A 13,873-nucleotide genomic window follows, 5' to 3' on the forward strand; every position below is an offset into this window, starting at 1 on the left:
TCCCCCAAGCAGCACTGCAGTTCGGATGCTGGAAGAAGAGGGAACAGATGCTGAGCAGGCCAGAAGGACAGGTGTCCCCTGCAGGGTGACCACACTAGCCTGGTAGCCTTGATGTAAGGTAAACCCTTAGCTCGGTGCCAGAAACATTAAAACATTAGCTGCTTTTGCTGTTGTTATGATCGTCATTATTGACAAGGAGACTTGTGGTCTGCCTTTTTATCCCAAATGATTCCTTTGTCCAGGCCAGAAACAGGCACAGGGCCCCAGTTTCCCTCGTCTCCCTGGCCATGCAGGTGGCAGCAAGGCTCAGCAAAGCCTCCTGATCTCATGCTCCTCTGGCCAGACGGGCCTCCTCTCCTTATCCTGCCTCCTCCTCAACGCGGCACTCCGTGGCCGCACCCCTCTCACGGAAAGAACACACGTGGAACTGTTTGCCGTCTATGTATCTCCCGTGTTGGAGTGATTATATAGAGCACGGTGCCGTTGCACTGCAACTGTCTGCTCAAATGAATTACAAACTTGGGACCAGGGCCAGGGCCCAGATGCCTTCAGTTACACCCTTTCTCCCTCCCCCCCAGGCCCATCATGCAAATCAGGGCACACATGGGGTCCAGTAAGTACCGGGCAATGGAGGTGTCCAGCTGGTGGCATGGCGTGGGGGGCAGGGCCCAGGCCTGGTGGAGGACATCAGGTCATGGGAAAATTGGCCCTTCTCTGCCAGTTAGGAATTGAGGTCAGCTGCTAGAAACTGTGACAGAAATTGCTCTGTATGTCCCCAAAGCAAACCTCCTCTGTTCCTTAATCATAGAATCTCCATTTTTTAGAACTCCAATTTTCCAAATATAAATTTTAATATTTTAAAAGCAGAACTTTAAAGAAACTTTTATTATGAAAAATGTATAACCCATTCAAAAGTAGAGCGAATAGTATGAAGAACTGTGTAGCCGTGGCTCAGCTACTCCAGTCATCAACACATGGCTAATCTTATTTCCTCTGTCACATCCCGCTCCCGCCACTAGATTATTCTGAAACAAATCCAGACATGTCATTTCATCCATAAGCTCAAAACGTATTTCCAACAGGTGGTTTTTTGAACACGTATATATGTATGAATATATACATAATACCATATAAAACACAGTACCTTTATCACCTATTAAAAAATGATACTTTCTTAATATCACCACATACCATCACATTGTTTAAATGTCACCATTTGTCTCATAATTTTTTTGAAGAGCTGACTTGTGCCAACAAGTTCCAAAAATGCAAGGTCACAAGGTCGCCATGTTGCATTAGTAGAACCCATTTTATTAAAGGGGGCAATGTGCCCAGCTAAAGAAGTGTTTCCCAACTTCCATGAAGTAGGGTGTGGCCATGTGGCACAGTGTGGCCAAGGAGGTGGAAGTGGAAGGATGGAGGTGGCTTCCAAGAAGATTCCTTAAAAAGAGTTGTCACCTTTCATTTTCCGCTTCTTCCTTCTGCTTGGTACTTGGGATATGATTTCTGGAGCTCTAGCAGCTATTTTGGACCATGAGGTGACCTTGCAAATGGAAATCGAAGCTCAGACGGCAGCCAGAAAGAAAGTAGGAAATTAATTTCCTTGTTATTTCCAGTCTTTATTATCAAATCTCTTAAGGTTAGGTTCAGATGTAGTAAGTAGAAAACAAAACAAAAATTTTAAAGCAGTGGCTTAAATGCGCTAGAAATTTTCTGTCTCACACAAGAGATAAGCAGTCTAGGGCTAACACAGTGGTTCCACAAAAATCACAAGAGTATTAGGTATCTATTGCCGTGTAATAAATGACACCCCAAACTTCGGAGCTTTAGACAACAGACGTGTATTCCCATCTATTTCCCGGTTGCCAAGCGCCAGGCCTGGCTGCAGCCATCGCCGCTCCGCTGGGTCGGGACCGCGGCCAGCTCGCTCCCGGGGCGCCGGCAGCCCGGCTCTTGCCCGCAGCGCTTCGGTTCCCGCCAGTGGGTTTCTCCGCCGAAAGGGCGGCCGCCAGCACCCCGCGGGCCTGCCCCGGGCAAGTGCTCGCAGACAGGAGGGCAGCGGAGAGAGCGCGCCCGCCGCGGGGAAGCCGCAGGCCCCACTCTCGGGACGGCCCGCGCTCCTGCCCTTCCCGCCCTTCCGCCCACGTGCGCCCGGCCCTCGGGCTTCGGCCTCCGGGTCTGTGGTCTCTCCGTCGGTGCTTGGTGTCTCTGATGCCCGCGGCGGCCCAAGCCACCATTCCGCCGCCCTTCCCGCCGCCGGTCCGGGCCAGCCGGGGCCTGGCGCCCGCCCCTCCCCCGCCCCGCCCCTCCCCCGCGGCCGGGTCTGACCACGCCCCCTCCTCCTCCAGGGGTCCCCGTCCTCCAGGGGGCCTCCTCCTCCAGGGGGCCCTCCCAGTGGTGAGTGTCGCTCCCACGACCCCCTCCCCTCTCGTCCCTAAAGGCCAGGCGGGGCGGGCCGAGGTGGGCGGAGCGGCCTCCCCGGACCCCGGCCGGGTCGCGGTGGCACAGCGGCAGCGCCCTCGTCGCACTCCCTTTCTGTTGGGGCGCTTCCCCTCCGCGGATCTCGTTGACAAGCCTCGGTGCCGCCCCTGGGGTCCCCACCCGCTAGGGCGGGGCAGACGCCGGGCCTCCCGCGTCCGCGCGCGCGGGCTGCCCGGGTCGTCCCCGCCCCGCCGAGTCCGGCCCGCGAGCCGGCGCCGCAGCGCGAGGCTCGCGCGCCCCCTGGTGGCTGAGGCGGGGAGCGCCCCAGGCCGGGGGGACGGGGCAGCGGCGCACCGCGAAGGGCAGGTGGAACCCAGAAGGGCTCCCCAATGGGGCTCTTCTGGGCTCCAGCCCGAGGGGCCAGGCCGGCGGCGCCCTTACGTCCCGCGTGCCTGCTCGGGCCGGCCACCTCGTCTGCCCAGTCCGCCCGGGCCCAGGCGGGGCCGGCGGTGGGGTGGGGCGCGGTGCGGAGGACGACAGGGCCACTGGCTCCCAGCCTGCGGGGTCCGCTCCCAGGGATGGGACTTTTGCGCCCGGCCCTCCCAGACCTCAGAGTGGGAGGTTCTGGGTTCTGTCCTAAACCTCCAAGAGAAGTCACGCTTGCTCCAGTGATTTGCCTGCTTCTCTTAAAAATTCCTGCTGAACTGAGAGGCTTCTAGGGCCCCGCTGTCCAAAAGGTAGCCAGAAACACACGTGGCTATTGGGCACCGATTTTTTCATGGCATCTAATTTTAATTAAATTTTAAAACAAGCAGTGTAAGTTGTTCTGCAAAACAACGTTGTTTGGGTAGAACTACATGTCACTTTGAACGTTGAAAAGTCGGAGTCCAAATTGAGATGTGCTGTGTGAAAAACTGGATTTCATAGTACAAAAATAAGAATGGAAAATATCTCATTCATTTACCATGAATTATACAATGAAATATTTTGGGTATATCGAGTTAAATTAAACATTAATTTTACCTTTTTTTTTTAAAATGTGGCTACTAGAAAGTTTTAAATTACTTTTGTAGATGGTGTTCTATTTCTATATTTCTGTACTAGGGAGTGGGTTCTGGGTAGATCTGAGATTTGTTTTCTGACTGCACCACAGGCCCAGGAGGCTGGGGCACTGATGTCAGTGAAAATGGCGATGCTATGGGGAAAGGCCTGATCCTGAGAGCCCACACTAACTCTGGGCACTGTCAGCCAGGTGGCATCTGGCAGGGCTCAGGTGGCATGGGCTGGGCACAGCGTGGTTCTTGGGAAGAACACTTATCTATGGCCTGAAGACCTGGGCTCCAGCATTGGTTGTGTCACTATCTGTGTGACCAAGCCACTTGGCACCTCACAAGCAGTTAACGTCAACGGTGGCCAAGGCCTGGTCTCCTAACCAAAGGGCTCACAGCCCTCTTCAGCCCCTGCCCATGGTGGTCATCTCTGGAGGAGGGTGTTATGGAAGACATCCACGTTTCTGGAATGCTGATGTTACCTGCACGTAATTCTTTCCCAATCTGTAGAAATGCACCTTTTAGAAGCATTGTTCTCCACTTTAAAATGCACACTGGTGGTCTGTGGCAAGCACCTGATTCACTGTCACAGAACTGAGGAGAACCGACAGTCTTCTAGGGCTCAATGAACAATGATCCCCTCTCCAGGTTTACTGCCAATTACCGGCAGCCAGAGGGTTGAGTTTTCTCTTAGGGACTCCAAATCTGTTCCTGCCACCTCTAACTCCTTGACACCAGGTCCTGGGAGCCAAGTCTTGAGCCCTCCAAAGAGCTCTAAGGAGCCCAGGTCCACAGAAGTGCCCAGCCTTTTTTTGAAAATAAACATCCTTCGTTTCAGACACACACAAGCAGAGGGAAATGCTGTCGTTTGCCTCCTAACATTACACCCCGGGCAGGGTAACTTTTCAGTTTCAAGAGGTAGTGGGTGCACAAACACTTCAGTGCGAGGGCTGGGGTTCATCAGGGCCGCTAGTCTGTCAGGGGGCTCCAAGGCATCTGCAGGCCCAGGGGCTGTGCAGTCACCAAAATCCTTCTCCCTGGTTCTAAGTGGGAGCTGGGAATTGCAGAGTCCTGTGTCACAGCCACTCATTCCCTGGGATGGAGGGCAGCCTCCAGAGACAGCAAGAGAAGTTAAGGTGAGTGCAAGTTCTAGGGCTCTGAACCTGCAATTTCCTTTTCCAGGACAATATGCCTCAGAAATCCGGGGTCCCTCTTCCCAGGAAAGGGCTAAATACCTCAGGCAGGCAGTGGCAAGCCAACTGCCACTTGGGAAGCAGCTGGACTGAGCCTGAGAGTCATGCTGGGTGAGATTACGGGCTAGGGGGAGCCCCAGGGGGCAGGGGGGAAGCACCGCTTAATGCACTGACTCCTCCTGGGGCAGTTTAAAAGCAGCTGCGCCTCGTGTGAGACACACAGGGTGACTGTTCATGTGACCCGTGTACATCTTAATTCCCCTTTAGCTCCACACTCCCAAAGCCCTTTGTGTTGAAACCTTGGTGTTTTGCTGGTTAATCTATAGCATCTTCTCTTAGGATACTAGACAACCTGCCGGGAGCTCGTGGTGGCACAGCCGGTTAATGGAAGAGTTGGGAATAGAACTCACAGCCCTGGTGCTCAGTCCTTTGGCTAAGGGGTCAGTGAGGCCACCTGCAAAGAACCTGTTGAATGTTTTGCTTCTGAGCACGGGAGGCAACGGGCTAGTGTGAGGGCTAACTTGCCACTGGGGAGCGGGTAGGCCCAGGAACCCCACTCCTAGGTGGCCTCACCCTCATTCTCTCTGGCAGGCAGTTAGGAGGCTGGACCAGCTGGAGAATACATCGGGAGCAAGGAAGGAAAAAAGGAACTGGGAATGAAGGAGAAAACAGTGGCGGACAGGTGGGGGAATGAGAACGCACAACCAAAGGAAAACCATTCACTCTCTTTGTCTTAGGGCAGTGGTCCCCAACCTTTTTGGCACCAAGGACCGGTTCATGGATGACAATCTTTTCACGGATGGGGGCAGGCAGCGAACCTCAGGCAGTGATGCGAGCAGGTGTCAATACAGATGAAGCTCCCGCTCACTTTCTGCTGTGCCCTCCCTCCTTCCTAACTTTCATGGAAGACAATTTTTCCGCGGACCGAGGTGGGCCCGGTCCCTAACAGGCCGTCAGGGGTTGGGGAGAGCAGTCTCAGGTCTCCGTTGGACTAACTGGGCAACATCGCCACCTGGCGGCCGCTGTGGGCAAACGCTTAGAAATGTATGGAAATATGGTCTAATCCAGTGATGAGCTTCCCAGGCAACCCGGCCCCTCCTCCCCCTCCCAGTCGAGGCTGGCACTTGGCAGGGGGGCACCTGATTAGGCAGACTGGCCCCAGCAGGAAGCAGCACTGCCTGTAAACTCCAAGCCAGGAGGAGTCCCTCACACAGCAAGAACGGTTTGGGGGGGCGCTGTGTAGATGGGGACTTTTGGGCTACAGGGTTTCACAGAAAAGCAAGCTTTTCAAGGCTCTAGTGGAGAAGCCTCATGGTCCCTTTGTTTATAACCAGCAGTCATGTTATCTGAGTTCCAAGTACAAGGCCAGGACTTCCGGGCAGGGCTTCTTAGTTATTACTGCCTGAGGGTGATACTGCTTTCCCAAACGAATCCAGTCATCTGCCTCGTAGGAGCTGCTCAAAGGAGGCAGATGAACAGGAAGAGTGTTTCAGAAAACAGGCTAAGCATAATTGTGGGGGCTATTATCTCATTGATCAAGGTCCAGCCATTTGCCAAGGTATATACACATTTTATTTAAAAAAGTTTACAGTTTTCATTATACACAACTATTAAGAGGTTATAGTCAGAGGAGGCATTTGTCCTGTTGACAGACGTGCCCACTAGATCATCACAATGCAAGGAGAAAGGTGGAAGGGAGGAGATAGGGCGAGGAAAAAATAAGCGATAAAAAGCTTAGATTTCAGTTAAGGGCTGGCAAGTCCCTTTTTATCTCTTCAAGTATCACACAATATGTACCAAATACAATCAGTAAATAATGGCCATTTCTTCCCAAGCCCACAGCCAAGACAAGTATTTGCTAAATTAAGAGCCCTGGCCCATCCTCAGATGAGTGGAGAACCTGCACACTTGAGGGCTGTTAACTCCCCTCTCCAAAGGGCGTCCACTCCATCCAGTCCCTAATGGAATTGCCAAGGTGTTCAGTGGCCACAGAAAATACAAACATGGATTCAGAAGTCCAAAGAAATGCAGTTCTTTGTGCCCAATCAGAAATTATTTTATTCCATTCAGCATGGCTGTGAACCCAGTTAGGAAGTTGATGAAATAAAACTCTTGCTAACTTTTATAAATGGCTTTCACTTTTCTGAGTCACTAAAACACAGAAGGGCCACATGCCATTTAAAATCGAATACTAGTTTCCAGAAGCTCGGTGTCTAGAAACTTGGCCTACAGAGGCTAGCAGAAGACCTGTCATGATTCTCAGCCACCCTAATGGGAGGCCTAAAATAGCAAGGTCAGGCCAAGGCCATCCAGGACTTCAGGGAGCTGAGACTCCTCAGGAGTTTAGATCAGCCAGTTGGCAATCAGAACAGCTTTTGGAGTGGACAAAAAAATGTTAGGTACTAGAGAGATTATATGGCAACTTCTGGTAATTATCTCATAAGTATAAAATGCTGGTTGAAACTGCACAGTAACCTCAAGGAGGGCAATGAGATTGAAGACAAAAAAGCCAAAATGCCAGTGTCTAAGTTGGTTACAGCTGAACCCTGACCCACAAGGCCCTGGTGCTGGGGTTCCCAGAGAGCAATGGATTCCATGCTGCTGTGTTGCAGCCATCCTGCTCGTTGGTGTTTGGCAAAAGCTTGAGCTGTCATTTAAACAGGGGCAAAGAATGGCCTGTGCTGGTAAACCACAAGGTAGGGTTCAAAAACTACAGGCACTAAAAAGGGAAAGAAACTGCCAGAGGCAGCTTTGACCTACTGCCACTGCCGCAACCACCACCTCTAAAGCCAAGAATGTTCAGCCTTTGCCCAGGGGTCTGGACGTTTTTCTGAGTGTTAGGAAGTGACAAGCTTGGACAACTTGGAAAGGCTTTTGGTGTCGAAAACACCTCCTGCTCCAGACTCACTCTACCATCTATTACCGGGGACCAGGAGTCCTCAGATCCACTGCCAGGCCTTCTCTCAGATCCTTCTGTACCTACACGTTTGGTCTCCTACTCCCACCTCTTCCAGGTGCAGGGAAGGGACAAAAAGCATAAGAAGGGATTCTGTTCAACCTATCAAAAGTCAATTTCCCAGTGGAGGGGAAAAGCCCCACACAAAGCCAAAGCATGCATGGGACCCAAGGCTAGTGCCCAGAAAGACAGACTTGCACAGAACGAGAGGGCGCGGTGGCATGTGGGTAGCAGTTACAGGAGCTCCCACCGCCGAGAGAGAAGCCTAATCACACCTTCATCACACAGACCTGACGGACACGGACACACACACTCTCTCCCCCCGCAGCCACGCTCAGATCTGCTCAACCCTGCAACCTCCCATGGCAAGTCTTCATTTGGGAATTCCGCACCTCTGCTCTCTGGTGCTGGAGCTCTGATCAGGTGAGATGTCATTAGAGAAATGTGGGACTAGGTGAGGGGCAGAGCTGAGGCACTGCTCACATACCTTCCCTAAACTGGGGTCTACTCGGGTTTTTGACAAGATCAAAAGCAATTCTTATCTGGACATTATTTTCTTTGAAAGGTAATTAGAACACTATTGTTTATACAATATTGAAAAAATACAATTTTTTATTGTTTGAACTCAAATCACCACCCAGCACTTTAAGCCTACCCTAAATAGCACCTACAATAAAGGTTATAGCACAAGCACACTGCGAAGTCAGCAGGTAAGCACGTTAGACAGTGCCAGCAGAGACCCTCCCTCCCCCAAAGCAATGAGAAGACAGCGTGCTAGGCAAGAGTGAAAGTACACCATTACATGTTAAATAGTTAATACTACCCTTCCAACAAGCCACGGATGCTAGATAGATAACTCAGTACGGTTAACTAACCACAGCCCTACATAACTGCACTTTTTTTTTTTTTTTTAAAGAAAACCTTTTGCTTCATGCCCGTAACTAACATAAAATAAGTAAATTCTTTTGTCTTTTTATTTAGGAAAATAATCATGCTAGAAGCAAGTTGTACTTTATATAGATTTTCAAAGAAAAGATTGATTGTGCTTTTTGAATAAAAAAAGATAGGGTATCTTCCAACCTCATTGACTTAAACCTTGTGGAATATAGCACTTCTAAACTAAAAACACACATCAAAAAGAAAAATTATCCCAGTGGGATGTTCAAAAATTATCTTTAGAAGGTTTTAGAATTGGCTAATTCTGCTACTATATCCTATTGGTTGCAGCGAAAAAAGAATACAGAGCTGCTGTCTAAAACTTCTCCCAACTGTCCTCCCAATTCAGCAGGCAACACTCAGGTCTGAAACAAACTCCGTGGCAACCTGGACATATGGTTAGCTGAGTCAGCATTTGATTAGCAGGCCTTTTAACGATTTCCTCTTAACATACACAGGAGAGAATATTTTTTTCCTCCTTCATGACCTGTTCTACTACATCATATTTCTGAATCCCTTCTTCCTATTTAGTCACTTTCTGAAAAAAGCTGTGTTTGTTTTTCTCATGTAGAGTCACTTTGCGTACAAGAACCTTTATTTCTTCCAATTATTATTCATTTTAAATTTAGAGTGTGTATTGGGCCTAAAATACCCATTTCCCAATCCCACAAGCAGATGATGACCAGGCTGCTGCCAAGAGCAGCAGGAAAAGGGAAAACAAAACCAAAACATGAATGCAAGTACCCAGGGCTTCGCAGCCCCCAGTCGGGTCTTCCTCCCAAGTCTCATGGTCCACTGAGCGGCTTGTCTGGGGAGGAGGCCATCTCTTGATAGGTAAAGATGAAATCTGCAACCTGTCTAAGCACAATTCACACACGCACACCACCCTCCCCCCCAAAAAAACCACCACCAAAAAAACCAAAAAACAAAAAACCCCACAACCCTCACATTTAAAGCTCTTAGTCCAGGGTAGCGGTCTCAAACTGGCCAAACACTAGGATTAGGATGTGACTTTGCATGTGTTTTGGATGAGAGGAAGCATCGTCCTAGTCACCTTTCTTCTCCTGTCTTGTCCTCACAAGAAAGGTCTGGATTATTTGTTCTACCCCAGGAAACAAAATTGGGTTCAGAAAACACTCGCCAAAGCAGAACACTTGTGGCTGCAGGGCCTGGTAGCGTGAAGGGCAGGAATCGACATAAAAATGTATTTAAGATCTGAGTCAAAAAAGATTGTTTTAAGTTTTAATACTCCAATGAGCTCCCTGTTTCATATTGCTACTCCACAGAAATGGGGCCACCTAGGATTCAGGAAGGAGCAGCTCTGATTCTTACACGGCTGGCTCTAAACGCTCCCACGCAGGCCTCTTCCTCCCCAATTTTTCCCTTTCCATTTTGAAAAAGCACTATTCTATCTTCACATCCAAGAGCTGGTTGGTTTGGTTTGTTTCTTTGGAACCATCGATAAAAGAAGCAACTTTTTCCTGTTATTTTACTCCTGTCTACCTATCAGAGCGGCTATTTCTTTTGACAGTTCAGCAGCACACAGGCTGACTTGGCCAAGTGGACTTATGAATGCATGCATTCGGACCGCATATTGCTACCAAAGTGGAATGTGGGAATATGCTATGCACCTCAGGTTGAGAAATGACCAAGAAATCAAGATCTAAAGGGTGATATATAATATATATATATCAATGCTATTATTCATAAAAACCTTGTTTAGTAATAAAAAAAATTGCTTTGTTTAAATATGAATATTATAGTCTGCTTCTCATGGTTAGGAAATAATAGTCTTTCTGAAAAGCAGGTGCTTTTTCTACTACAACTCCATATCCTGGGCCTCATCTTCCGAAAAGTCAGACATAGAACTCTCCGACGAGCTGTCACCGGTGCCCTCTTCCTGTTCTTTCAGTGCCTCCTCCGTTGCGTATTTCTGGATGTACTCTGCACAGGGGGTGAGGAGACAGAACACGGGCAGTGAGTGGGCAGGCCTGTGCTTCAGCGACCTCCAGGCTGGCAAGGCCCAGGAGGTTCGAAACTTACCTTAAACACCAGGGATGACAAGGATGAAGCTATTATGGCCACCAAAGCTAAGGAGAATCCCACAGGGAGACTTCTTGGAACAGAGCTTATGCATTTTGACCCCCAGGGGAAGGGATTATGAGGACAGGCAATGCAGAAGATACACCTCCATCCCATCCTGGACTCCAGGGCCTAGAAAATGGGAACCCCACACTTTCTTCTTACTTTCACCTCCCAGGTAGAGCAGGGCTAGTCATGATTCCATAGTAATTTATAAGGAAATCCCCCCATCATTTTTAGATTTGCAGTTATATAATTACAGTCAGCCCAGGTCTATTATTTTAGGAATAGATTTTAGTCTAAACAGATCCTGCCTGTCAGGTTTTTGAAGCAGCTGGTAAAACCGTTGCTCAATCTGCTCAGGAATGAGCTGCTATGTGGAGACACAACTAGCCTTGGAGTGATTTTACCACGTATTATTTACCTGAAGATTTATGCTGCTACAGCCTAGGCTGAATCTGCTGGCTTAAAAACATTTTAAGAATTGCTAAATAAACATACTTGTTTCTAAAAACTCTAAATGCATACTGTTTAAGTGAATAGCCTACACACAACAGGAAAAGACAAGCCAGACGAAAACACACCCTGTGCTTTGTTTTTCCTCCTGTGGAGGTGCAGGGACTTAACTGCAATAGGAGGATGAGGTGAACAGTGACATGGGCCTGCCACATTTGCATAACAGTGCAGAGCCTAGCTAAGAATATATTTTTTAAACATTTTAAAGGGTTGTTTAGAAAAAAGAAAAAGAAAATGTGATAGAGATCACATGTGGTCAAATCTGGCCCTGTACAGAAAAAGTTTGCAGACTTGTGACTTAGAGCTCTTCAAATTCATTGCAATGAACATTTATCCCGAGATAATGAGATTAAAGTAGCCCATGACTAAGTAGGAATTTACATTTTAGAGTGAGACATGTTTATTAAAGCCTTAGAAATTTTATTTTTACCCTCTAATGGGCGGGCTATTTTGCTTTCCCCTTTGCAGAAGTGGCTGCACACTGACACTGTTTTGATGCTGTAATTCGATACTATCAGCATTTGATACTGTCAGCCTTTTTTATTCGAGCATATTCAAGGAAACAAACGTATATTAAACTAATGCTTACTAGGACAAGGCCATTCAGGAGATAGAAAAATGAAAAGCAGGTTCACTAATGAGGAGGAGAGACAGGAAGACAGAGGCAGGAACTGCTAAGTGCCATCAGAGGAAAACAGTCCTGGAAGGGGACAGGCTGTGGGCCCAGGCGTCAGTCCCAGCCACACCGCCCCCTAACCTCTCTCTGCCAGCTGCAGCCTAGGAGAGGCTGTTCCAGGGGAAAGGCTTTGCCTCACCAGAAGTGGCTGGGATGTTAAAACACAACATTAAGAGAGCTCTACTTATATTCCAAGGAAGACTGCCTAAAAACAAAAATAAACAAAGAAACAACCCCCCCAAAAAACAAACAAAAAGAATAAAAAGGAAAGCACCATGTTTGTCTTTTAAAAAATCTGAAGCAAATAAGGCAAAACATAAAGGTTTTGCTATAGTTGAATGATAGGTATATAGTAGTTTACTCTCTATTTTTCTGTAGGTTTGAAACTTTCCATGACTAAGAAAGGAAGTGATTGTACTTGGGTACCTGAAACTCATCCAGTTTGATTGTCACATATTGATGCATTAAGAGGAGGAAAGGCAAAGATGCTGATTCCACCACAGAACCCTGAATGGCAGGCTAAGAGATCGCCAAGCCAAGGGCTTTGAGCAGGAAAGAGGCAGCTTTAGACACTCCAAGGTGCCCACAGACACTCCAATGCCCAGTGCTACTGCCCAATATTTAAACATGTTTTCAAATGTACACTTAAGATAGCAATGACTAAATATGAATGCTGACTAATGTTCAGGGTAAGAAAGGATATACACATTTACCTGTAACATTAGGTAGTTGGGTGTGTGGTAACTACCACACAAATGTGTGTGTGGAATGTGCAGGAGGCAGCCTGGGAGAGGTCAGGGCCTGACACACACATTTGGAAATCCTCTAGCTGGAGGGGATTAACTGAAACTGTGACAGGTGAATAAGCTCCCCATGGGGTGGGGAAGAAGAAAGGGAGACTGAAGACCAAGTCCTAACAGACTGATCCCATTTAGGAGATGGAATGAGAATAGTTTACAGAAAGGTGGGGGCTAAAGTACAAAGGCTGCAGAGTGGTCCAGGAAAATGGGACTTGAGAAGGTCCAACGGATCAGGAAGAAATGGGTCACAGATTTAACAGAGGTGGGAAAACAAAACAGATCTGAGGAGTTTAAGGTGAGGAAGCAAGAAGTTTGAAAATGAAAAGGAAATAAATAGCATGACTCTTGAGGGAGCCTGCAGGAGCATATAAAAGCTTCTGAAATGGGGAGAACTCGGACAGCCAGGGGGAGAGGAGGGACACTGTGCTGGGAGGAAGAAGGCAGTTGGGGGAACAAAATGGCAAGCTGGTGGGGGAAGTAAGTCTGAAAAATAAGGTATGACATCTCTTATTTTTTTTTATTTTTTATTTTTTTTGAGACAGAGTCTCGCTTTGTTGTCCAGGCTAGAGTGAGTGCCGTGGCGTCAGCCTAGCTCACAGCAACCTCAAACTCCTGGGCTCGAGTGATCCTTCTGCCTCATCCTCCCAAGTAGCTGGGACTACAGGCATGTGCCACCATGCCTGGCTAATTTTTTATATATATATATCAGTTGGCCAATTGATTTCTTTCTATTTATAGTAGAGACAGGGTCTCGCTCTTGCTCAGGCTGGTTTTGAACTCCTGACCTTGAGCAATCCGCCCGCCTCGGCCTCCCAAGAGCTAGGATTACAGGCGTGAGCCACAGCGCCCGGCCTGACATCTCTTATTTCCAGTAGGAAAGAACAAAGAAAAGATTGAGGTGGAAATAAATAAAGGCACAATAAGAAACAGGGATGAGACCAGGTCTTATGGCTAAGATTTTCTCAGATTTCTAAGGAAGACAAAATTGACAGCCGACATTAATGTTTCTGAAAGCTAGGACTCCCAAAGCTAGGGCTGGCCAATCTACGGTATATGTAGGTTGGTTCCTTTTGTAACTCGGTCTATAGCATATAAGTACTAAAATAGGACTAATGTTAAATTGCTGAGACATAATGAATATAAGAACTATAGAAATATACTCTGCACCAAGATATTTGTGGTTTGCAGACATTGTTAAGTGATTCCTATGTCAAAATTTTAGTAGTCTCACAACAGAATTTTAT

General features: G+C 48.0%; 1 protein-coding gene across 3 annotated transcripts in view; it reads right to left on the reverse strand.

Annotated features, from left to right (window-relative positions):
- Nucleotides 1–6,212: 6,212 nt before the first annotated feature.
- Nucleotides 6,213–13,873, reverse strand: part of UBE2H (ubiquitin conjugating enzyme E2 H) — a 100,191-nt gene continuing 92,530 nt past the window's right edge. For all 3 annotated transcript variants that reach the window (XM_012789208.3, XM_076006612.1, XM_012789206.3), the window contains one exon: nt 6,213–10,499. In XM_012789208.3, the coding sequence (XP_012644662.1) occupies nt 10,375–10,499 (125 nt within the window). In that variant the 3' untranslated portion in view covers nt 6,213–10,374. The remainder of the gene's footprint in view (nt 10,500–13,873) is intronic.

This window comes from Microcebus murinus, chromosome 9 (genome assembly GCF_040939455.1).
Source record: "Microcebus murinus isolate Inina chromosome 9, M.murinus_Inina_mat1.0, whole genome shotgun sequence".
Classification (NCBI taxonomy): Eukaryota; Metazoa; Chordata; class Mammalia; order Primates; family Cheirogaleidae; genus Microcebus; species Microcebus murinus.